This window comes from Chanodichthys erythropterus, chromosome 13 (genome assembly GCF_024489055.1).
Source record: "Chanodichthys erythropterus isolate Z2021 chromosome 13, ASM2448905v1, whole genome shotgun sequence".
Taxonomy (NCBI): Eukaryota; Metazoa; Chordata; class Actinopteri; order Cypriniformes; family Xenocyprididae; genus Chanodichthys; species Chanodichthys erythropterus.
The window spans coordinates 17,087,153-17,114,628 of NC_090233.1; the positions used below are offsets into that span (position 1 = coordinate 17,087,153).

The following is a 27,476-nucleotide window of genomic DNA, read 5'->3' on the forward strand; positions in this document are numbered from 1 at the left end:
GGTTCTTACTTCTAGCCCAGCAATGTTTTGGTGCTACTTACGAACCACTTTTTCTGGTTCGGAGCTGGTGCTTTGTGTGTCAAAAGACAAAGAACTGATTTGAAAGTAGGCTCTGGCTCCGAACCAGCACTCAAACTGCCTTGGTGGAAAAGGGGTATGAGAGTCATTCCTCTGAGGCCTCCGTTCCCTTGAGCTTCACTTGGATAGCAGTGTCAAGTGACATGGCTATCTGTGAAGCCCCCTTGATAGAGCTGTCCTTAGCATAGGAATCAGGCCTCCTTTCATTTTGAGAGTCATCCTACTTAGGCGTTCGCTCAGTGCTAGAACTCCTTATGAGCCTCCTTGAATGCTGTCTCTATAGTCCATAGGCTTCCTCCAGTTTTTTGAGAATTGTTCTGCTGAGACCTCCGCTCTCCTGAGTTCTGTGATATTGAGTAACATGGATCTCTTTGAACCTCCTTGATGAAGCTGCCATTAGTATAAGGATTTAATTACCTCCTCTCAGTTTAGAGAGTCATTCAGCTGAGGTTTATGCTCCCTAGAGATCCGTCTGGATAGAGATATCTAGTGGCCTGGTTCTCCAGGAGCCTCCTTGGTGGGGCTGTCTAGTATAAGGTGTAGATAGGCCTCCTCTTGTTCCAGAGAGTCATCTTGCTGAGGACTCCGCTCATTAGAGCCCTTTCTAGCTGAGCTCTCTTTAGGCTGAGCGTGATTAATACTTCCCTTGCTTAAGAGGGTAGTTATACTGAGTACTCCACTCCCTAGAATTTTTTGTATATTTCTGTCAAATAGGAGGCCTCTGTGAAAGTGCTGAATCTAGAGATTCTGCTTAGGCAGAAAGGTTGTAGGCTTCTTCTGCTAGGTCCACGGAAGTCAACCTCCCTGTTGATTCTAGGGGTTGATATGTCCTCTGAAGTGAAGTGCCAGGGTGTCTTTTGTGCCTGGCCATATTCCCTTAAAGGAATCTTTTCATTAGGTAAATGATTCCAAGCCTTTGGGCTCTTCCCTTGGGCCAAGCCCTACCGCTTTTCCCTGAGTGGACTTTCCTCATTTTGAGTATGTAGCTTGGGCAGTGGCCATAGTGGATAGTGTCATTGATAGCTTGCTGGTGCGTACCTTTGGGGAATCTAACTCCATCAGTGAGGTCAGGAGAGTCAGCTTTTTGAGTGCTTAGTCACAGCCGATAGGGCATGTATTCCCCTCAGTATAGGGAAGTCGGTATTTGTTCCCCATAGCGTCTTGTCAGACTCCGTGTGGGTTCCTATTGGAAAGACAATGTCTCGGGATACAAATGTTTTTTGTATTTTGTACTTTTTTTAGTCTTACAGTTGCACTGGTAGTGATGTCATAGGCTGTCACCGGCCAATACAATTGTTTAGACACAGGTCACGCTGAGGCATTCCCTATAGCGTCTTGTCAGATGCAGTGTCTCGTTCCCCTTCTCAAGGAACTTAGGTTACATTTGTAACCAGAGACATTTTCCCATTTATTGACTGACACCTCTCCTGTCCACAAGTTAAGAAAAATCAGGAGTAAGTGCAGAGCTGTTGTGTGTGTTGAGTAAACATGATGGTTATTGTAGTTCTAGACTAAATGTGAGCATGTTTTTAATCATCTTGCATACACAAAAACAGATTCAATATTCCTCAAAATTAATAAGAAGAGTGAAATGCAAACTCAGAATAGTATGCAAACTTACCTGCTATAATTAAATGTTAAATAACACAAATATACTTTATGTATTTAATCTCACTTTATAAACCAATGTCTTTGCTGCTGACCTTCGATGATCCCATTCAACCATACATCCTATTATTCTACAATCTAGAATGGCAGCACAGCTAAATAATCTACTGTATAGGCATAAATTATCATTTTCTTTCAGCATTTTCTTTGAGTCTTATTCATTTCACTTTTGGTGTGAAATGGTCTTTACATTTGCCAAAAATGTTTGTTGTTGTTATGCAAAATGGTAATGCAAAAGTAATGTAACATAACTTTTAAAAATTAACTTTCCCCAACACATTTTAAGTATATACAGTTTTAAAACTTTATACATTTAACTGACACTGTACTGATTAAGGATGTTAATATTTCAAAGCTTAATGCTAAACATATTCTGAATAAAAAAAGCAAAACCCAGTATCCCTGAATTTCTGTAACCCTGAAATTCCCTCCACAATATTTAAAGATTTCAGAAATATACTTACAGGAGGAGCAATATCACTGACAAGAAGCGTATGCATGTAAGTACCTGCATCAGGTTTATAAAGCAATTAAACACAGGCAGTACAATTGTATTTCATTAACCAGTGTTTATTTTCTAAATAATACATATCAGGAAAAATAACATTGATGTACTTACTGTTAATAATGCTTGAGGAGTTCATGAAAATATACAGTACACGAGTCTGCTCTGTGACAAATAATATCACAATATTATATATAAAAACAAACAAACAACAGTGGCAAACTGCTCACATCAGAGATACTCATGAAAAATGACAAATGGTACAAATCAATTGGCTATTAAAATAATATTGTGGTAAGTGCCCAAAACAGTGCATTAAGTTTGTATACTGAGCAGAGTGGGTTTATTGAGTCTAACCAGTGCTTATGGAGACCATCAGTGTAAGAGGTCTAGCCTTTTAGGGTTGTATTTGAGATACACTAAGAAGGAACAACAGGTTTGTCATCATGTCTGGTCTTGATTTTTACGTCAGTGCAGTCGCAGAAGAATTTGCAAATTTGGAGACCAAACATGACAATATGGAGCAGGGCATTGAAAAGAAACATTCTCAGGAAAAAAAAAAAAAAAAAAAAAAAAATCAAATAACATGTAACATATTAGATTTAGAAATGTAGGTTTTGAAAAGAACAATAAAAACAACACACAAAATGAATATTCAAATGAAACGTATGGGGTAAGATATTTCACTCACTGCAATTAACTGTATGATAAATACATATATATTTGCTATACTACTCTGATGAAAGTAGCACACAATGACATTTTTACACCTCAGAATTTGGGAACACGGTTTTGATCATGCAACTGTAACCTTCAGGGTATGAGATTTGAGAAAAACATGCTTGCTGAACTGGAGTAATATTGGCGTCAAAAATGTGTCATGTTACTGAGTGCTCTGTACAAAACCTACACAGAGAAAACCCATATTTTCTCTGTGTGAAAATACAAAAGCTATAAAATGAAAAGTGAAATTACTGCAAAAGTTTGAGATGCTAATATCAGGAGGCAAAGTGACCTTGGGGGATTTTGCTTTATAAGTAATAAAACGCAATATACGGTACACTGCAAATGGGCTATTCGTCAACGAAACAACACTAGGGAATATCACAAAATAAGATATTAATTTGCTGAGGTACAACTGTGTTTGCATGTATGGACATGAGGACATGCTTCTTTCTGTGGTGAGGATAAAAATGTAGGGACACACATAGGATTATAGAAGGAATCTATACATGAGGCTTTCTATACATGGCCAAACATCAGCAGCTGAGCCACCACAAGCAGTCTTTCAGTTTCTCTCACCTATTCTACTATTTACACAAAACCACACTAGCCCCATGGCTCCAGACCGGTTCAATGTATCTACTCAGCAATTGGAAACGGAACCTCTCTGACCAATTTCCCCAGAATATACAAACATATGGAATCTAAAACATGGGTGGAAGTCAATATGGCAAAGGACCGCTTTGTACGATTTTCCAAAGGTGACATTTCTATAACATTTTCCTTGTGAATTAGAGACTTTTATTTATTACTCATACAAATTGAGTGGCTGGGAAAACAGGTCACTTCTTACACCAGACCTTTGCTTTCTAACTGGAACAGAGGAACAGACAGAGAAATAAACAGTAGGGAGAAAAAAAGACTTTTGATCACACAAAGTAACACTGCAGACATAAAAAATAACTTAGATGAACTGTGTAAATATAAATAAAAAAGACAACATTCTTAATAAATAATTCTATTATTTACAACATTGTATATTGCTAAGAGATTTAAATTACTAAAATATTGAATAAGTAAGCAGCAAACATTACAGGCATGAGGTACAGAAAAAAAAAAAAGAAAAAAAAAAGATCCTGTTATGTTTACAGTAGACTGTTTCACCAAACTTCATTTGATTTGATCTTGTTTTTCATGGCTTAAGAAGAAAAAGGTAACATTGCGCTAGAATACATTGAGCTTTCTTAACATTTCCAGGAAAAAAAAAAGGACAGAAAATGTGATCATTGTTTGTGTACAAAACCCCAGTATAGAACTGTATGTAAAGCTCAGTAATGGTCCATTTTCAGTGATGTCTGAAACCGGTCGTGATACTGGTTCATAAGATTGCACATATATTGGTATTTGTTCTAGGCACTCTTTCCAAGTGATAATTGAATAAAAGCAGCAGTATTTTAACATTTACTATACAATAATAGCATACAGTTTAATACTAGGAACAATAAAAGACTTAATATGACATGATCTTTACATCAAAAGAAATAACAACAGAGCTGCTTGTGTACATGAAAAAATAAGACAGTGACTGCTCTGTCATCTCACGTCTCTCATAGGTCAGATTTTTTCCTTTGGATATGCTTTGATGGTAGCTGTGTTTTTAACGTCTGTATTTTTAATTGGATTACACACACCTCTCTTTTATACTCAATGTTTCAACCAAAGGTAGTGAAAAGAGAAGAAAATAACAACACAGTATAAAGTACTATTCAATAATGTCATACACTAAATGACTATTTAATTTAACAATTATGATAACCTGTCTGACCATAGCAGCTTTTTTATGGTAAACGTTTTTCTTTTCTTTCTTTTTTTTTTTTCTATTTCATCTACAAAACAACTGTACAAAGACAAATGCAGCAGCTGTGGTCAAACATATCGATTGAACAAAACCACCACATATAAATATACACACAAGGCCCTTCCTACCCTAAACTCTTCAATTCTGCAAAACATAATATTTATCTTCAGACATTAATGCCATAGAAATAACCTCTCATGATGGGCTGACACAACCATGTTGGGATATCCTGGTTTGATAAGTAGACTGCTAAACATTATCACAACAGTTGTTGTTTCCATGCTAATGTAATGAGAAAGATGTCATTTAGATGTATTTTTTAAGAGCTCAGGGAGATTGAGATGTGAGGGTGGCTAAAAATGCTTCAAAGTCATTTGGATTTTTTTTTTTTTTTTTTTTTTTTTAGATGGCTATACTTTTAAAAAGTGGTTTGCATACCAATGTGTGGATATTAAAAGATCATGTGTTTTATGGAGTCATACTGACTGCCATAAATGATCACACCATCGACTATAATCTCCAGTTTTACACTGGTTTACATACAAATATAAAACTTAATGCCTGTTATTACACTTCCTACAAAATAGCATACTGTGTTGAACTACAAGCCAGTTGTTACATACACTGCCATTATCCACTAATGATGTTGTTATTTTTCACAAAAGTAATGAGCACCTCAAAAAGGGGAAGCACTGGCATATTCGCCAATGAGATACTTCTGTTACAAAAACAGAGGACTATTAATCTACTTCTACATGGTTTAACTGCTCTTTTCTTTACAAATATAATGCTACATCAGATTGAGCTAGCACAAACACCGTGTGAATGCTAAATACATATAATATTCCACAATGAAGTACAAGTACATTCTTTGTGTCAATAAATAACTCAATTTTGTATTCATTTGGCATTGCTTTTGAATGGTTCTTCATCAACAAGCAAACACTGACTGACTTTCCATTTTATTTGAATTATTAATTATGTCTGGTATGTGCCATGCCAGCCTGTACATAATTTTATTACTCTTTTAGTCAATCATCTTAGTGGCCATTGTGTTTTTAGTAGGGCTGTCAATCTGTTAAAATGATTAATCTCATAATTTTCTTCAAAGTTATAATGCATAGCATTAAAGCATTCAGTTCCAAAGAATGTCTATTTGAATTTGGCAATGTGGATGACTTATTTACATAATGACACTGGACAGAGCTAAATTTAAGCAACCGCGCTCCTTACTCGCCTCAAAAAGAATTTCTATGTTCAATCTAATCACTAATATTCATTATATTTAACAAACTGTAGCAAACACACAGATAGGAAATGCAAAACTGTGAAAATTGAACAGCACTTTATGGACTTAATCTTACCAGGATAAGGATGAATCTCACTTTGATAATAGTTCCATTTCACCAAGAATGCAAATGACTTTTGTTAAACGCTCCATCGGGGATTGATTTATAAACCAATTATCCATAAAGAACATGTTCCGTCATTTATTGAGAAAAACATGCTCTGCTGGGAACAAGCGATCCATTTCAATTAGCTCCGAATGTTCCGAAGTTTTTAGAAAATCTCAAAGAACAGACAAACTGTTATGTCCATTAGTGCATTAACTTTGACAGCCCTAACGTCTATTAAAAAAAAAAAAAAAATTCAGCAGAGGGGAACCTGTTAGTAGATCTACATGCATAAATCTGTTTGCGCATATATGAATGTGTTTTCCTGTAAAGTTGATCTAACCAGAGGTCAAATCTATGGCAGACTGCACTTACATTAAACTACAAATTGTCCATAGACAGAATTGGCTTGCATGGCCACAGCAGCAAAACTAGCAGCAACAGCTGTGCTAACACAACGTCTTTCACAATCTCTCTCTCACTCTCTGCTGGGGATGTAACTCACTGGATCAACACCTCCTCTGATGATTTTTCGGCATCAGATTTGTGCATTTCTTGCTGATATACAGGATTTTGTGATTTAGGGCCACAGCAGCTGCACTCGTACATCTTGCTATACGCTGTGAAACATTCCCATCATCCCTCGATGTTTCATACAGGCGCTGAGGTCGTCAGCCAGATTTTTTTTTTTTTTTTTTTTGTGAGTAAAAGCAGCTCAAACATTCAGGAGTGCAAGCCATCCGTGTGACACAAATTTGGATTTGTTATTAAGGTCCATTTGTATATTTTCTCTTTGATATTTGAATTGATAAATATAAGAACACAGAAAACATTTGATATAAGAGGACACATCGAATGGCTAAACTGTCATCGAAACAGTCTTGGAGGTCAGACATTAGGGGCATCATGAAAACATCAGCGGTCCTCTCGTTCATTGATTCACTTTAGTTAGGTGATCTTGATTTGACTCGATTGGAATCATCCCATTCTGACTACAGTCAAACATTAACAGCTGCATTTTTTTCATTTCCCCCCATTTTTTCTTCTGGCTCTACATGAAAACAACATTGCCATGGTTGCGCTTTACAAATAATGATCAATGAAAGCAAACATAAAAAACAAAACTGTCAGTCCAGGCTTGTTTGAGCCTTAGTTTGACAACATCTATGGTTGCTATTGCCATAAGTCATTCATAAAACTTCCACTTCATATCCTTTGCAAAACCTGTTGTTGATGTGTTTGGTTGGTTGTTTGTTTTTGAGTGTCATACCCTCTTAAGTTGTTGCTGTTTAATGAGGAAACGAGGGCATGTTGGAGTGCGGTGTGAGTGGAAAGGCCCTCTTATAAGCAGCATGTAGAGAAGAATGGTTTCCCAGCAGGCCCCCTGGGTGCCACAGGGTGTATGAAGCTCAGCCAATGGACCGGTGGCGGACTCCTTTGTTGTTCTCCTGGGCGTCGGGGTCTCGGCATGCACAGTCTTCTCGAATGTCACATGACATCGGAAATGGAATCACCTGGCACAGACAAAATATCAAGTGAGTTGAGTTCAAGTGCTTGAGATGAGCACATCTGCCATAATATCACGGCCATTTCATTTAATATATATATATATATATATATATATATATATATATATATATAGTTATATCAGTTTATGATGATTTAAATGCCCAGGTAAAAAGATATACCTTTAAAGGTGCCCTCGAATGAAAAATTGAATTCATCTTGGCATAGTCAAATAACAAGTGTTCAGTACATGGAAATGACATACAGTGAGTCTCAAACGCCATTGTTTCCTCCTTCTTATATAAATCTCACTTGTTTAAAAGACCTCCGAAGAACAGGCGAATCTCAACATAACACCGACTGTTATGTAACAGTTGGGGTGTATGTCCCCAATATTTGCATATGCCAGCCCATGTTCCCAACATTATGAAAGGCATTAGACAAGGGCAGCCAGTATTAACGTCTGGATTTGTGCAGAGCTGAATCAACAGAGTAGGTAAGCAAGCAAGAACAATAGCAAAAAATGGCAGATGAAGCGATGATAACTGACATGATAACATGATATTTTTAGTGATATTTGTAAATTGTCTTTCTAAATGTTTCGTTAACATGTTGCTAATGTACTGTTAAATGTGGTAAGAGTTACCATCGTTTATTACTGTAGCCGTCGCTATTTTCATTATTAAACACTTGCAGTCTGTATAATGCATAAACACAACTTCATTCTTTATAAATGTCCAACAGTATAGCATTAGCCGTTAGCCACGGAGCACAGCCTCAAATTCATTCAGAATCAAATGTAAACGATATAACAGTATACAATACTCACATAATCCGACGCATTCATGCCGCATGCATTATGAACACTTTGTAAAGATCCATTTGAGGGTTATATTAGCTGTGTAAACTTTGTTTATGCACTGTTCAAGGCAAGCACGAGATCCGTGGGCGTGGAGCACGAGAATTAAAGGGCCAGTAGCCCTGAATCGGCTCATTTATAATGATGCCCCAAAATAGGCAAAAAATGAATAAAAAAAATATATGGGGTATTTTGAGCTGAAACTTCACAGACACATTCAGGGGACACCTTAGACTTATATTACATCTTTTTTTAAAAAAGTTCTAGTGCACCTTTAACTTAAGTTTAAACCTATGTAAGGTAGACAATTACATAGCCTAGGTCCAGTTACCTCTCAACTTCAACCTTGATCTTGGATGGGACAGAGTATTATTGTTTGTGTACTGCAAGAATCTGACTGGCGTATTCAAGTCAGACCGTTTAGGGATTTAAAAACAAACACCAACATTTTAAATTCAGGTCTAAAATGCACTGGCAACCAATTAAGAGTCATTAAAATTGGAGTAATATGTTCTCATTTACAGACCCTAATTGACCCTTTGCAAAAACCCGCATCCCTTAATTACTGTTGCTTTGTCCGACAAACCATGGCGCTGTCACGCCACACAGAGTGAAAAATACATCGCGGAGCAAAGAGGACACTGACAGTACGTCGACAAACAAGACAGAGCAGGCTACTTAGGATATTAAACAAAGTCCAAGCTTTCAAATTGTGTATTTTTTTAAGAAATTTGAAAAAAAAAAAAAACGTTTTGTGGCTCTTTAATGTGTCGTGACAGATTGCTGTAGCGCCTCAGCTCAAGCAGCTCGTGAACCGATCATCTCTTCCTAGTAGTTAATTTATAGCATCAAATAAACATGAATGAACATGAGAATGAATGTTGTTTCAAATGCGGAAAGACGTCAGTACACATCATTTTTAAGTTTAAGTCCACCAAGGTTAATCTTTTAACTCCTGACTGCTTTGTCGGACAAAATGGTGGATTCTGCGTTCTGATTGGTTACATCGCTGGTCAATCAAACTCCCGTCGAAGGGTCAATTAAAAATCTAGCTGCAGCATTTTGAACCATTTAAAGCCATGACATAGAGGACTGGGATATGCCAGCATACAAGGAATTACAATAATCCAAACGAGTTAATACAAAATGACTGTATGTATAAAGCCTGGAAAACACCAAGCTGACGGTCAAGCGTCAGACAGTTTTTGTGCGTCGACGATTCAGTTTCCTCAGTGTGTTCAGCACTGTCGGCTGAAGTTGGTCCTCGTCAGCTTTTTTTTCGGTCGATTCGACATGTTGAATTGGCTTCGGGCCATCAGAGAGAGAGAACTCTGATTGGCTGTTCAATATAGCAAACGAGTCAATTCACAAGAATATAAACAAAAGTTATGAAAGCAAGTAAATAAGTCATGACGGCAGAGACAGAAGATATTTTACGTCATCTTACCTGAACACTCGAATGCACAAATATTTTTATAATAACATGAGAAGGGTGGAATAAAGAACGTGATCAGCATGATTGATATTCAAAACGGTAAGCAAGCTCTGCTTTATGGTTTGTATACATGCGGTCTTAGTTTCGAATATAAATAAATATATCTGCTTAAATAGACAGTTTTCTCCTTTATAAGCAGGTGCAGAACACACGTGCTAGGTGCTTATTCGGTGCAAGTTCTTTCGGTGTGTTCAAGCACATATTTTTTCTCTAACGTAGCCGACGTGAGGCGACAACACCGTCGGCTTTCGTTGCCGCTAGTTCTTTGACGTCGAATTGGTGTGTCCCGGCCTTTACTCTTTCAAGATCTTTAACGGATGCGAAGGACTTTACTTTGGACAGAAGTTTTAACTGAAAAAAAAGCTTGATTTAACTACTGTATTAATGTGTCGGTCAAACTCAAAGGGTTAGTTCACCCAAAAATGAAAATTCGGTCATTAATTACTCACCCTCATGTCATTCCACACCCATAAGAACTTTGTTCATCTTCAGAACACAAATTAAATTACAACTTTGGCAGTTTGATACATGCTCCGAACCACTGATTTGAAACAAAAGATTAGTAAAGACTTCGAAGCTTCATGAAGCAGTGTTTTGAAATCGCTCATCACTAGATATTGTTAAAAAAAAAAAATTATTTTGTTTTTTAGGTGCACAAAATGTATTCTCGTTGCTTCAAAACATTAAGGTTGAACCACTGTAGTCACAAGAACTGTTTTAAATATGTCTTTAGTAGCTTTCTGGGCACTGAAAGTGTTAATTGTCTTGGCAATTAACTGGCAATGGAGGCCTCACTGAGCCATCGGATTTTATCAAAAAATATCTTAATTTGTGTTCCGAAGATGAACAAAGGTCTTATGGGTGTGGAACGACATGAGGATAAGTAATTAATGACAGAATTTTCAATTTTGGGTGAACTAACCCTTTAAGGGAGAAATCAGAATAACTCCCAGAATTTTCACAATTGGCTTAATGTAGGAATTCAAATTTCGAGAGTTAAAATTTGTTTTTTCTTTACCCACAGAGGGCCCAAAACAATTGCTTTCCCCTTTTCCCTTCTAACATAAATGTAAACAGTAACAAAATTCCTTACATCTGACCTTGGTTGATACTGTGGTGAGATGTGTTACCCATCAAATATCAGTCATCATTATTCTTGCAGTTTTGGCAAACTAGATACAGCGAAAGCTGAGTGCATGCATGTGTTTAATGATATAGCTGAACAAAGCACAATGTGCTCTCATTTTATAAAGAACATTGTTATCCTTTTATTTAGTGCTAACTGTTCTACATTTGGTGAAAAGAGGATGTGGAACACTAGAGCTGGAACCAAAAACAATACTGTTTTTGGTCAGAATTAGCTAAATAGTTTGTAATTCCTGTTTGTCATTGAGAAAACCCCATGGGTCCACAAATATCCAAGAAATAGGACTCATTTTTGAGAACCTGATCCACACCTGCGCTTCTATTTTACATGAAGCAACAACAATGCAACAGTATGCTCATCTCAGCCTGTTTTTACCTTTGATCTTAAGCAGAAAGTGGTACAGCCTTTTTATTCCCTGTTAGCTATACTGTATGTGTGCACTGTCAGATCAGTGGGAGCGCACTGAGATCGTCTGAGCACAGAGTGAAAAAAGAGAAAATGCTAGAGCATATATGCGTACAGAGGAACAAGGGATCTCTTGTGTTCAGAGCACTGAGGGAAGGAATGCCCTCTTATTGCCCCTGTGAAATACACAAGCCTTTCCTTTTGGTGTCCCCATCCACTGTAGGGGATTTTCCCAACTGTAAATCTAGTCCATTCATAGTGCCCACAAACTTTGGCTGACAACATTCCCTCCATTGCCACACTCCTCATTACAACCAACCAACACTTCTCCAGTTGTTAAGTGTGCGTGTGTATGTGTCTTCAAAATGTTTTCATTGCCCTTAGCCATCCCTGAATTGTTTCCAGGGAAAACAAACAAAACACTGCAAAACAAAAATCTTTCATGAAAATACTGTGCATTGTTTCTTTATAGTAGGACTGGTTATTTCTTTATAATAGGACTGGTCATTTTTTCTCCATAGTTTCAACACCAAAACGTAGTCGAAAAAAAAAAAATCAGATTTTTTTTAAACATTTTTTTAAGTAAAATAAACATTAACAAATAAAATATTTAAATACTATATAATATTTTTTATCTAGTTGCCAAGGCACATTTATCATTTCCATTTAGTTTAACATGATGTACCAAAATAATTAATAAAAATTATATAGACTTTTTTCTTAAAATAAAACCAAAAACTAATAAAAAAAACACAATTACATTATTACAGTTTTAACTAAAATGAAAATTTTATATATATATATATATATATATATATATATATATATATATATATATATATATATATATATATATATATATATACACACAACCATACAAAATATGATAATTCCTATCCAGGGAACCCCTTCATAAAAAGTTTTACAGCATATTTTCATTGTACTAAAGCCAAAAGTAGTGATTAAAATATTATCTGAAAATTTATTCATATTTTCTTAAGTGCATTTCATTTTACTTTAAAATTGTTTTAAACTATTTTTCTTTTTTACACTATTTTGAACTTCTAAAATAGAAATAATAAACAAAAATAATACTAAATCCACAGTAAGAATGTAATAGCACACCTCAACCAACTGCACAAACAATTTAAAATCAGCACAGCATGAATTATGTGTCAACGTTTAATACGCAAGTACTGTATTAAGTACAAGTACAAATTTGTCCAGCTACAGTAACTATGTTGTTTGCTTCTAAACTGACGTTAGGTGACGCCAATGCAAGCAAACTTACTTTTAATGTTCAGTTCATGCCCCTGAGACCATGACATCTGGATAGTATAAATATCAGCATTTCACAAGAGTCAGACAAACTCTGACATAAGCTTGAAAGAAGTGAGGCTGAGAAGTCTGCAGGAAGCTTTTGACAGTAAGCTGAGCTGTCAGTGCACTTTTACTTCAGCAAACCTTGCAACCGCTAAATGTTCTCACAACATCTGACCTTTTCTGTATTGATGTCATTGGGACGGTAGTAGAGGTACTGTGATTCCTCCAGTAGCTACAGTAATAAAAGCAGATTAGAGCAATCACCCACAACAATGTAAGGAAACTCATTCAAAAATTATTTGTTTTGTTTGTTTGGTCACACAAACATGCCAGGTTGTACAACTGTGAAGTTCAGAGCTTCTCAATTGATTTTGCTTCAAAATACTGTACAAATTTTACACTGAATATTAAGTGGCAACCCAAAACACTACCAAAATTGTTTGAGACACAAGAGAAAACTGAAAATGGCCTTAAAATCAAACACTGAAATATATTCCTGTTCAACTGCACATTGTCTTTAGTTTGAGTGTTTGGTTTAAATGTCTTCTCTCTGAACAAACCATTTTTATCAAGTTAACGTAGACTGCATTTGGGTTGCGACCCACCAGTTCAGACCCTACAATCATTTTTCTGAAATTCCATTTCCATTTTGCTTATCTGTGCTCTTCACACAATGTTAGGCAATGTAGTTTCATGTATAGGGTGCAATTTTGCAGTTAAGTTAAGGATTATATTGGGGCATGCCTTAGATCTGTGTTCAACAGAAATCTGAAGAACTTTGGTAGAAAATTGTTTAGTGTCTCCACTAAACACATCAACTGGGAGCAAATTTAGTTCTCCCGTCATGACCTCACCTCTAAATTGGAAGACCTCATCATTACAAGGCACAGATTCAAATCCTGGTCATCCTCAAGTCCAACAAACTAATAGGATGCTTTGTGTCAATGTTGCTTTTCTGTCTGCTTGTAGCACGTCAGAGGCCCGGGTTAGTTTTTCCTAATTGCTCTGTGGGGCTTGTGAGGGCAGTTATCCTCTATTGATGGTGCATTTGGGAGGAAAAGACCTTGGCTGACAAGAGTTCTGACAAATACAAGCAATGTATACTGGGAGTTATCGGAACACTGGAATGAAAAACACACAGTCCTTCCAACCCCCCCCCACCCCCCCCCCCCCCCCAAAAAAAAAAAAAACAATGAAAACAGCCCACAGAAGACCACCGAAAATGACAAAAGTACACAGCATTCCAGTCAAAGCATCTCAGTGAGGCTACCAAATTAAGATCTAAAGTAAGATCTACAGTGTCTTCTTTCAGGCTATTGTGCAAGGTGATATCTTTGTGGCAACCACACAAAATAAAACCAAAATATAGGTATCTGCCAAAGGAGGAACTAAAATATATATATATAGTATACAGGCATTCTAAAAATAGTGTAACTTTAGCACACAATAAACAAGGTTTATTGCTTTGAATATATTTATTGGAAGTTTGAAATATTCATCCCAAATACGCTACTCACCAGTCCTACTTTAGTCTGTTATTTTCTCAGTCAAGCTTAACTTGGCTCTTTTCTAATGCACACTACCATTCAAAAATGTTGGGGTCAGTAAGATATTTTAATGTTTTTGGAGAATATGTGTCAGCTTTGGGACATTTTCGCATCTAGTTCATTTGAGCACCTCAAGCAGTCTTGGGGCCAATATAACGTGTATACTGTATGTGAACACCCCAAATGATCTCAGACCTTACTAAAAGACGCAAAAGTACCTACAAACGCACCTCCTGTGTAAAGCATGTTCGTGGTTCAACTGATTTGTGTAATGTCTCTTTTTAAGCACACTTACATTATGAACACTAAATTGATAAAACCATTATTGTTTTCGTTTTTAAATCTTAATCTTAATTTCATTCTAATTAAACTTTGTGTCACCCTTACTGCCAATTGAACATGCAGGATACAAACACCTACTTTTCCTCAGAGGGAAATTAATGTTATTAACGTCTTTCCTTTTATGTAATGATTGAGATCGTTGTAGTGTTGATAGTAATTAGTTCACAGTACCATAGTGAATGTAATGTAGAAATGTTAGGAACAGTTCTGTTTACTTACAGTAATCACTTTCGAATGAGTCTGTTCTCTTTTCAGTTAACTGTGAGAAGTGTTTGCCTCAATTCTGATTTCCAACCATTATATCATGTTAAAAAAAACTTTGAAAAATTACAGATAAAAATGCTTTTCAATGTCACAATTAATTTATGCTCACATAAGAAAAATATCTAATCAGTTTGTATCACTTCATGAATGCATTTTTCTGAAAAATCACACTTTTCACAGAAATTTCCATGATAGATTTCAATAGCCAAGGTAGGTGAAGATTAGTGCAGGGTCATGGGTGGATGTGATAGCCAGAACATAATGAAAGCATTTACATTATTACCCCTGAAACTCTTTAAAATTACATGACAAAGATGAAAATTAAGCATTTACTGGCTTTTTAAATACAAAAATTACACCGGGCAGAAGCACTTACCCTCTAGAGGAGCAATTTAGTCAATTATTTACTTTTGGCAGCTACCTTTCAGAATTCATACAAGAATATTGTAAAAGTTTCTTTTGTTCTCAACTTACAAAGAAACTGAAACTCCTTTTTTTTTTTTTTTTTACCGCCGCTTATTAACACAATTCAGGATTGACAATGTATCGTCAGCAGCTCAGCCTTTCAAGAGGAGGATGAGTACCTAGTTTTATTATTTGCTTGGGTAATCTTCTGGCGTGACAAAGCAAACGGCCCCCTGAGTTTACAAGTTTCTATATGATTTACAGCTGTATTTAAATGTTAAGAGTCCAGTTCCAACTGCCGTTTCTAGACCTTTCACAACAAGTTGTGTATTCTGCCGGGAAATGCGTCATCACACATGCCAACTTTTTTTGTTTTGGCACTGTGCGTGGGTACAGCGATCCAGTGTGCTTCCAGAGTTCGCTGTTGTAACTTTGGAGAAGTTACTTCATTCTTTGTCTGTCAAAAGAGAAGTTCACTTTCTCTGGCAGCCAGGAAAACTTGCTCAAGGAAAAAGCAAGGGAGGATCAAGTGAAAGAGGATGACAAGTCCATTGGAAAAAGAACAGTACACAAGCGTGCAGAAAAAGCCTTTCTAAGGCTATTTACCAACCTCGAGATTAAACTCACGGATCTTTGTCTTTGTTGGAAAGTGAGGTGAATGTCCATATGGAAATGCTATATGCAACTGTTCGTTGCCATGGCTTTGGAAAAACACCCAAACATATATGTGTGTGCTTCACATGTCTAGAATGCATTGTGGATAGGGTTCACAGAGTTTCCCTCACTTGTGTGGGTGTTTTCTCTCCAAGGAGATAATTATAACAACGCAAGACATATTTGCCCTGTCTGAATATGTAGTAACAATGCAGATTACACACTTTACAGCTTTTTACTTATTCAATTACTAGTTCTGGAAGCACAAACAAGAAATTCAACTAATTAAATGTATATATATATATAAAACATACCTTTTTGGTTTTAACAGTAGAATGACAGCAGTCTCCACCATCGTAGTTGCAGAATGCTCGGTTGTTGATGGCGTCGCAGTAATTATCACCCATGAACGGCTGGTGGAAAACAGTTAAAAATGCTCAATAACACAAATTAACTAAATATATAAACACAAATAACATCAGTGATGAACATAATGCTATATAAATAATTGTCAAATAATAATCTGTTCCCCCTTCCCATCAAGAAAGAAAGAAAGAAAGAAAGAAAGAGACATTCACACTTGCATACATCCACAACTGTGTAAAAATAGACACACAGACTTGAGTCTGTTGCAATTATTTTGCCCTGGAAAAATTGAGTTAGTATTCCCGGGCTTGTGGATGGTGGAGGCCGCTTTTAATGGGGAAACCGAAGCCCTATTAAACTTATATGTGTCTCCCTTGGGAGTTACTACACATTTCCATCTTGACAGGCACAAAAGGTTGCCCAACACACCTGTGACCTTTTCCAGTTTGAAATCATCTCTCTGGCCCAACCCAAAAGCTTTCAGAGGGCTGCTAATTAACACCCATTGAAACTGGGTCAGGATGAGTTGGGTTCAAAAGTCTGCAGCTCTGACCCGAATAAAAAATGGACTGGTCATCTCACTGCGACATTAGAGCAAGACATGTTATAAATGAGAGTGAGGTGCAGATTAATCGCACATCTTCATACTGAGCTGGAGAACACTTTCAGAGTAGCAGTGCAGTGTCTTTGGCAAGAAAAGTCACATGTGCTTTGTAGAAATTAAGTTCAAAGAGCAACATATATGTACTGTAGAAATGTCGGTTCATTCTTTTCAATGGCAAATTATTTTTCAATAGTTCTTTCAGCAAGAAGACACAGCACCTGTTTTTTTATTCTCACTCAGTGATTTGAGGAAGTTGGGAAAATGATACCCTCTAAATGAGGTTTCCAGGTTCCTTTAAAATGCAAAAAGAAAACAAATTGGCCTAAAAAACAAAGGTGGTAACAAATCCCACTTGTCTGCTTTTGTTGGCCCTGTTAAACCATACTCAGATTAGACTAGACTGGCCCAAAGAGCAAAGGAAAGGAAGACACTAAGCACAGCATGTTTATTTATGTATTAGACTTCAAAGAGCGTGAGAAGATGGCAGAAACAACTGTTCAAGGTCAGGCTCCAGAGAACAGACCTCCATGACTGTATAGAGCTTAAAGCTGTGGCTACGAGATTACCTTGAAACAACTATCATGGGCATAATGTTGCTATTATGTTGTTCAGCTATGGCGAACAGACAATTAATTGGATTATTAAAATAAATTAGTTAAAAACAAATAAATAAAATAAAAAATAGACATACAAAATAAATGATAAAAATAAATGAAAATGGAAAATAAACAATAATTTTCATAATATCTTAAAGCTGCGGTCCGTAACTTTTTTTGTGTTCAAAATTCACAAAAATTATATAATGTACAACATGAATGTACAACATGAATCCATTTTCCAAACCGTGTTATTGTCTTACCCTGAATCATTATGGTGTTTATATTCTGACTACTTCAGACTGGACTGGTAGGACCCGCCGCAGAGTATCACAGTAACTGCGTGACTAGCCATAGACATATACGGAGAAAAGTAGCTCCGGCTACAACGTTCTTCTGCAATACGCATGCAGTTCTGTTAATTAACCGCTAGAGTGCCAAAAATCACAGACTGCAGCTTTAATAAAATTAAATGAGAATAATAATAATAAAAAAATGTAGAAATAAGCCAGGTAAGTCTTACCTCGCATCCCTTTATGCAATGGAGGGCCTCTGGGTTAGGGTACCACTTGAGTCCCATGGTGCACACAATATTCTGTATAAGAGAAAATGATGGAATAACAAAGTTAAAGTTTAACAGTTTCAGATTCATTAGTTACATTAGAATTAATTAACTAAACAAAAAGCAGCCACTGTGGATATTATATTTTAGGGAATGTGAGTGATGCTTGCCTACACAAAACTATTGCCGAGGTGTTCTGAGTGGTTAAAAGTCAGACTTCCAAGTCTCTGTAATATTCTGATCACTACATTTTAATGTACTGTACGTCTACTGGATTTTTTCCGACTGTTTTATTATCCAGCAAGCCAAAAACTTAAGTTTGCTTACTAGAACAGTAACAGCACAGCTTCCTTTAAAAAGCCTCATGATTTGATGTCTATAACGCGGCGGAGGATGAGTTACGGACTAAGATTCAGCACACAGGGTCAGGGGTTTGTTCAAATCCTTAGCAAGAATTGCTAATAAGCCTTCAGTCTGGCAGGGATTTCAGTTTGAATGTGGAGAACCTTTGCTCTTCTTGTTGACAGATTTCTTTGCCTAACACACAGAACACAAACAAATAAAATCCTCTATGAGCCCACTGTTCCGGTGGTGATGCTTAAATCAGCTCGGAATCAATGAAAGAGCTCGGCTTGAAGGATTACGGTCTTAAGAGTTTGGCTAAGTAGGGGACTCATTAAACTCCAGGAGTGCTACCCAGCTCCCACCCCTGCTGAGGAGAGAGAAACGGAGGCGGCAGACTTCGGCAGCTCAGCCTTCTGGGTTAGCACAGGTAGAGAGGATGTTTGGAGAGGTGAAATGACGCAGTCTGGGGGAACTCCAGATGCAATGAGGAATGGAAAGGGTGAGCATAAACAGAACATTTCCAAGAAAGCAGGCGTTCGCCCTGCTGGCCAACTGTGGCCATCCACACACACATACACATGCTTAGTATTCAATGTCACATCAAGGACCCAAGCGGCTTGTTTACTCAAGGCCTAATTTAAACCGTCTGCTCCTGAACTTGTGCTTGTTTTTATAGTTTCTCCAAAGGCCCAGCTGCCCAGAGTGCTACCTGGCTTTTATTAAATAGAGTTTTATACTATATGCATCAGAGACTGCTTTTCATTTTTTAAGGACTTTCATGTTTTCTGTTGTATATGGTCAAGACACAACATTTCCTGATGGCTCTCTCAAGCTAGTATGCACCCCAATATACAGTACTTCAAGTGAAATCGAAGAGCAAATTTGGTACAATGTCATTTCAAACAAAAGCAGGCCAAAACTAAGTTCATTTGGAGTTCGAAATAGCTTGCCAAAGTGAACATTCCAGTAAAGTTTGCTTCGGCTGGTAAACACCTTCGAAGTACCATTGGTCCATGGTGATAACACAATAGGTAGGTGTGTTCTAGGGCTCTGCCTTCTTCGACGTGGAAAAAAAATTATGGTTAATTTCTTCTGTTTAGTCCGTCAAAGTCAGACTTTTAATGTTTTTAACACGCTGGAAAGTTGACATGTCTAATACTATAAACTACTTGCTTTAAAGCAATCTATTGCATAAAATGCTACAAAAATAAAAGTGTCAGCTTCACTGAAGTGGCAAATTACAGAGCTTGTGCAAACATATCCACATCCCCATGATCAGGTGCTTTCTTAACTGTTGTTTTTCCATCACTTTAATTTCTTATTAAAAGGAAAGCAGCACATATTAACATATGTGGGGTCCTAATGCTATTTCATGCATTCTTATTTACACTGATAAAGAGTTGGATTCTCATGCTAAACATGGCCAAAATTTTTAAAGAAAGGAGTTATAACGTCTGTGCCAAAAATACTCTTCAGATTTCTCACAAACTTCGGATAATTATGTAATAAAGGGCCGAATTCCTTGTACAGGCCCTTCTCCTGGAAGAGCGTACATGCACACATCGACCAGAGCCAGAGAGCAAGAGCATGCCCATCAATGCACTTCGTTCGGCTTTACGGAAGTCCTGTACAGGACTTGCTCGAGAAAGATGTCACTTTGTTTTTAGACCATGAAATCAACAATGTCACCAAAGAATTGTGTTTTTGGTTGTGAAGGAAAGATAACCTTGCTTCCCAAAGAACAAAGTGTTAAGTTGAGCTGAGAGATTTGTGCTCACACATTACACTGATGCGCTCTCGATATTTGTCATTAAAATTACCATAGAAATCGACTTAAATCAAAATAAGGCAAGGCAAGGCAATTTTATTTGTATAGCACATTTCATACACAATGGTAATTCAAAGTGCTTTACATAAAAAAGAATAATAAAAATAGAACATAAGGAATAGAAATAACAGTAAAAGTCAGAATAACAAGATGATACATAAAAGATATAAAATACACTAAAAATGAAATAAAAACAGTAAAAGGAATTAAAAGAATAAAAAGATAATACGTATAACATAAAGTGCAAACAGTCTGGACATAGCACAGTGAAAAGATGTGTTTTGAGTCTGGATTTGAATGTGGCTACTGTTGGAGCACACCTGATCTCTTCTGGAAGCTGGTTCCAGTTGCGGCTGGCGTAACAGCTAGAAGCAGACTCTCCCTGCTTTGAGTGAACCTTTGGTATTTCTAAATGACTTGATCCTGATGATCTGAGTGATCTGTTAGGTTTATATTCTATGAGCATATCTGCAATGTATTGAGGTCCTAGACCATTGACCATTTATAAACAAGTAACAGTACTTTAAAGTCAATTCTATATGCAACTGGAAGCCAGTGCAAGGACCTGAGGACTGATGTGATGTGTTCATGTTTTCGGCTTCTGCTCAGAATCCTGGCGGCAGTGTTCTGTACGAGCTGCAGCTGTCTTATGGTCTTTTTGGGAAGACCAGTGAGGAGCCCATTACAATAATCCACCCGGCTGGTGATGAAAGCATGAACAAGTTTCTCTAAGTCTTGACTGGAGACAAAGCATCTAATTCTTGCAATATTTTTGAGATGATAATATGCTGATTTAGTTATTGTCTTTACATGGCTACTGAAACTCAGGTCTGACTCCAAATTCACACCAAGATTCCTGACTTGATTTTTAGTTGTTTGACCCCTAGAGTGAAGGTACATGTTCACTTTGAGAACTTCATCTTTGTTTCCAAATGCAATGATTTCAGTTTTGTCTTTGTTTAACTGAAGGAAGTTTAGACACATCCAATTTTTTATTTCATCAATGCACTGGCACAGGGAGTCAATGGTGCTGTAGTCGTTAGGTGATAGGGCTAGGTAAATCTGGGTGTCATCTGCATAGCTGTGATATGCAATTTGGTTCTTTCTCATTATTTGGCTCAGTGGCAGCATATATAGGTTGAACAGGACGGGTGCTAGAATTGAACCTTTAGGGACTCCGCATGTCATGGATGTCCACTCAGACTTATGGTCACCGATACTCACATAATAACCTCTCCCTTCTAAGTATGACCTGAACCATTTAAGGACCATCCCAGAAAGCCCAACCCAGTTTTCCAGCCTGTCAAGAAGAATGTTGTGATCGACAGTGTCAAACGCAGCACTGAGGTCGAGTAGAACCAGCACTGATAATTTACCTGAATCTGTGTTAAGGCGAATATCATTTATTATCTTTATGAGTGCTGTCTCTGTGCTGTGATGCGGTCGGAAACCAGATTGAAAGTTGTCAAAGTATCCATTCAAGCTTAAGAACTTGTTCAGCTGATTGAAAACAACTTTTTCAATGATCTTGCCTATGAAAGGAAGATTTGAGATTGGCCTGTAGTTGCTCAATATGGTGTTATCCAGATTGCTCTTTTTCAGGAGGGGCTTGACAACTGCAGTTTTCATGGATTTTGGAAAAGTCCCAGAGAGAAGTGAGGCCTTTACCACTTCTAGGAGATCTGCTTCTAAACAGTTAAACAAACTTTTGAAAAAAGATGTGGGAAGTGTGTCAAGGGCGCAGGTTGATGTTTTAAGGTGCTGTACTATTTCTTCCAAAATTTTAGCATCAACTGCTTTGAAAACAGACATAATAGCTGCTTTCTGATGTTGTGATCTGATCTGTTTTACCCCAGTGCAGCTCAAGGATGTGCTGATCGCCTTTCTGATATTATTAATTTTCTCAGAGAAGAAGGAAGCAAACTCACAGCATTTGCTGTCTGAGAGCATTTCACTGGGTATCTGACTTGGGGGGTTTGTTAGTCTCTCTACAGTAGCAAAAAGAGTGCGGGTGTTGTTTAAGTTTTTGTTTATAATATTTGAGAAGAAGGTCTGTCTAGCTTTGCCTAATTCCACATTGAAAGCATGAAGAATATCTTTATAGATGTTATAATGGATTTCAAGTTTTGTCTTTCGCCACATGCACTCAGCTTTTCTGCATTGTCTTTTCATATTTTGCACTGCTGTTGAGTTTCTCCATGGTGCTTTTTGTCTGCCACTTTTCTTCCTGACTTTCACAGGAGCAATGTTATCAATAACATTCTGTACTTTAAAGTTAAAAGAATCAAGGAGAAAATCAACAGAGTCGTGCAGATATGCTTGGTCTTAAAGATATGGCCTTCATAAACAGTGCACTAGTATTCTCATTTAAGCATCGCTTTTTGACCGAGATAGATCTAGCTTCAATAGTCGGAGAGATCAATAAATCAAAGAAAATACAGAAATGATCAGATAGCGCTACATCCTTAATGACAATGGATGAAATGTTTAGACCCTTACTAATAATTAAATCTAGAGTGTGTCCACGATTGTGTGTAGGTCCATGTACATGTTGAGTCAGATCAAAAGTATTCAAAACAGTTATGATTTCTTTAACCATATTGGATACTGCATTTTCTATGTGGATGTTAAAGTCCCCAGTGATAGCAAAACAGTCAAACTCAGAGGAAATTGCTGATAACAGTTCTGTAAAGTCCTCCACAAAGGCTGGAGAGTATTTTGGAGGCCAGTAGATAACTATAAGTAGAATGCGAGGAGCACCTTTTAACACAATACCCAAGTATTCGAAAGACAAGTAATAATCAAATAAGGATAAAGTCGTGTCTGATAGTTGCAATCACTTTTTTATTGGTTAAAATGAATGGAGAATATCTCGTGCTTTTCCGTGGCTGCTCGAGCCCTCAGGATCAGCGCTTATGGTTTTATAAACAAACACAGTTCTACGCTGGATTTACAGATCGTTTGAAACTGAAAGATGGAGTGGTCACAGCGAAAATAATCCTGGTCAGGAGTCGGAACTGCAGGTGTTAAGTAAAACTGCATCAAATGTCTGTTTTGTTGGCAATTGGCGCCTAAGTGCATATAATATAAACAACACGAATGTAGTGAATTCATAAATTCATCATTTACTATACTCATTAAAGTGATTCAAAAGTTATCCATGGATAATGCAATGGTGTATTGTGTGTGTTTAAATACATTTGTTTAGCTGACCATTGATAGCTTGCAGAAGATCGCTGCACAAAAGCTGCACATGCTCGTCACTCTTTAGTTCTGCTCACACGGCATGCCTCTAGGAGCTCGGCTGTTTTTGGAAAGACTTGGTACAGCTTTTATAAATATGATAAAACTAAAGACTCTTCAGAGATAAGAAGGATGCTATACTACTCTATAACTCAAGATTAACATGAGATTCGCAGAAACTGTGTGTGTTATGTACCCTTTAACATATTCATCTAAATACATATTATATTATATAAATGCATATGTATTCATACAGGTGCTGAGCAGTGTTGGGTAGTAACGTGTTACTAGTAACGCGTTACTGTAACGTAGGCATGTGACGATATCAAATTTTCATGTTGCGATTAATTGATGAAGCTTTTATCATGGTATACGGTATTATCACGATATTAAAATAAGTTGCAAAACCATTTTTGTCAGTTTAACAGGTTTAAGAACTCTTTTTGTAATAAAACAAAAACAACTCTGACTGAAATTTTCAAACAGATTAAAATGCAAAAGAAGGCTATAAAGAACAACAGATAACACTTTACTCTATTTAATGCATTAACTAAGATTGAGCAATAGCTACTTTTGTAACAGAAAGTGTTATTTTTTGTTAATGTTTAGAAACACAACTGATCATTGTTAGTTTTATCTCAGGTCCATTAAATAAGTTATTTTGATTTTAGTAATGTTATTAAATAGTAACTAAGAAATTAACATTAATTAATAATAATTAATACTTTATAAGTATTTTTATTGTCAGTTTAGTGATAATGAATTAACATGTTAACTAATGAAGCTGTATGTTTTCAAAGTTTTACTGAACAATAACAAATAATCAGAACATTTCTAATCATTAGGGCATGTTGTAGTCCAGATTAAAATATAAAAATGTTTAGGTTTGAAAATAAATATCCTTTTAAGTCTTTTTTTAAGTATTCAGTATTTGGTGCTGTAACGAACAACAATGAGATTACAAAAAAATGAATGGCTGTTTGAAGCATTTTAAAAACTTCACTAGCGCAGTTACTTTGTTTGCACGGTTTCCGTGGTAACCGCTGCACACTGCTGTTCCATCAGCGCCCTCTGCTGTCAGAGAGTGAACGCGCACTTTCATTCAGCTCGTCTCCTTCACTGGTTCCGCCATGTGCTTCTCGTGCACATTGGGATTGTTTACATCTGAGCGTGTGTCCTTTTGACGCAGAATACAGAGGTGTTGTGCATTTTATACGATTAATGGGTAAAGTATTCTCAATTGCCTTATAAAAAATTAATAATTGGTAATAAATTATTATTTACGGTATTCTGAAGTGCCGACGATTACAATATCGTGCATATTCATTATCGCGATTTATCGCATTACCGAATATCGGCACAAGTCTACTGTAACGCAGTTACTTTTGACAGTAACTAATACTGTAATGCATTACTTTTAAAAATAAATTAACTCCATTACCATTACCATATATGGTGCGTAGTACGTTACTTTTTTAAATTAATTAATTTTTGGCTGAAGTGTAGCCTACAGTCTAACCTGTTCACAGCAGCGACGCAATGTAGGATTGGTGGATGCTAACCACTGTAACACGAAGCACTGTGGCCGTGTTTCCGTTTATTTAAGTGTGTGCGACAGTCATGGCGGGTCAAGGCGAGAGCAAGACGAGTTTCTCAAAGTGGAAATATGCTCATTATTTCACTTTAGTTGAGCATAAAGACAAAAACCTTTTAGTCAAATGTAAGCTGTGTCTATCTGGTTCGAAGATCCTATCTACTGCGATAAACATGTGACATGCTGGATCGAAAATACATGAAATAAGTTTTTCTAGTCGACTAGTAGTTGTACAATTAAGCCATTAGTTGACTAATCACATTTATATTAATTTAATTTCTTAAATACTGGAGAGAATAAACTTATAATGAGCGTTTATAGGCTATGCACTCAAGCGCACGATTTTATTAAATCCAGGCAATTGGTTGATGAAACATTGATTAAAATTAAGATGCAATTTTTACAAAACGAAATTCACTTTAAAGAGAGGCTTTCTATAAAACAAAACTTAATGAAGTGGTCAAAATCATGACTGACCCACTCCATGACTCCCGATTTATTGCGCATCTTATGATGCATCTTACTCATACTGTTCAATTTTCATAATCAAGTAAATTAATTTAAAACATAACATAGGACTATTTAAACATATATATGAAACTACATTTTCTTCAATAACAGTACAGAGAAATTTCATAAGCAAGAGCAGATCATGAGTCACGAGTCGGATCAAGAATTATTTATTCTTAGATTTATATTTAATGAATGGGGGCATTCAAGTTATTTGACATATTTAATTTTTTTTTTTAAAGTAATGCAATAGTTACTTTCCCTGGTAATTAGTTACTTTTATAATGATGTAACTCAGTTACAGACTCTGTTACTATTTGTGAGAAGTAACTAGCAACTATAACTAATTACTTTTTTAAAGTAAAGTGCCCAACACTGGTGCTGAGGTATATCAAACTTTTGAAGAACAAAAAAGAACTTCACCATGAGTATATCGGGGCCTTTAGGAGGACAGCATACAGCAGGATTTTCTTCCAAGTCTCATAAAACAATATTAAAATTGATGGAAATAAACTGCTCAGATTCGATCTCCATTAAATTCCATGAACAAACTCAAAAGACCTTGTCAGGTCAATCCCCCTACAAGGCTGATTTATCCTCAAGAAAACCTATAATGTCTAGGATTAGGCCTGGAGGAAGCTATAGCAGCACTCTCAGATGTAAGCGGTAAATTTGTTTGTGCTTCCTAAAGCTCCACTACAGCTTAAACAATCAAGTAAAGAACCACATTGCACAGACCACATTGAAAAAGAATGAAAAGCATGACCACACCAAAGAACATCCACAATAGTACAGAGGAGGAAATGCAAATATGGAATGAATAATCCAGACAACCTCATAACCACTAGCGGGCATGACGTCACCCAAAAATGTCATTCAGTAGTCCATATATAAATGAATGACATAGTAAATACGGAAATGGATATTCCTTGAGACCTGTCTGGCCTCTGTGACCCTAGCCGCAGCTATTGATATACTGTCGTATGAAATCACTAGTTTCCACAAAGATATAGAAAAATAAACCACACTTTTGACTCTTTCCATGAGCTTCAACGAGTCACAAGCTGTTTTGCGGTCACCGTCTGTCAGTAGGACACAAAGCAAAGACCTTACTGTTGAGATAAAATCACTTCTTTCTCGTCTTACAGACTCTGAGGACTGTGAGGAGCAAGTGTTGGTGAGGGGTGAGACCCTTTCAAATGTTACAACCCACAGCCATCTGGAATATGACAATGGTTTAAACAGTCACCATGTAGTAGTCATGGTAAAGGTTAAGCATTTTTTGGTCATCACTGACCACAGGTCGAGGTGTGGAGAATAGCATTTGGTTTGCCTGTTCATCATACTCATTTTTTCTAAAGTACTCCAGGTCTAGACTGCGATGCTCTCAGGAAATAAGTAAAGGAAATACGCATTATTGCTGTCTAAAGCTTTTGTTTGTGTCTACTACATATTTTGTGACAAAAGCTTCCTGAGAGGAAGTGCCCAACTATTGGCAATGTCCAAACACATTAATGCAGCCGTATGGTCACGCTGTTATTGTACAAGGATATTTGTTTGTGGGTCTGACAATTATTTACACTGGAACAGAACCTCCATCGTTCGTTTCTTCCTCCTTCCTCCAGTCCCTCTCTTGTGGGGTATTCAAGAAATCG

General features: G+C 36.8%; 1 protein-coding gene across 1 annotated transcript in view; it reads right to left on the minus strand.

Moving 5' to 3' along the window:
• Positions 1-7,181: 7,181 nt before the first annotated feature.
• pappab (pregnancy-associated plasma protein A, pappalysin 1b) overlaps positions 7,182-27,476 on the minus strand; it is a 102,288-nt gene continuing 81,993 nt past the window's right edge. The window contains exons 20-22 of the mRNA XM_067407521.1: positions 18,263-18,334; positions 16,488-16,586; positions 7,182-7,740 (exon numbers count right to left, since the gene is read on the minus strand). Coding sequence (XP_067263622.1) covers positions 7,636-7,740; positions 16,488-16,586; positions 18,263-18,334 — 276 coding nt within the window. The 3' untranslated portion in view covers positions 7,182-7,635. The remainder of the gene's footprint in view (positions 7,741-16,487; positions 16,587-18,262; positions 18,335-27,476) is intronic.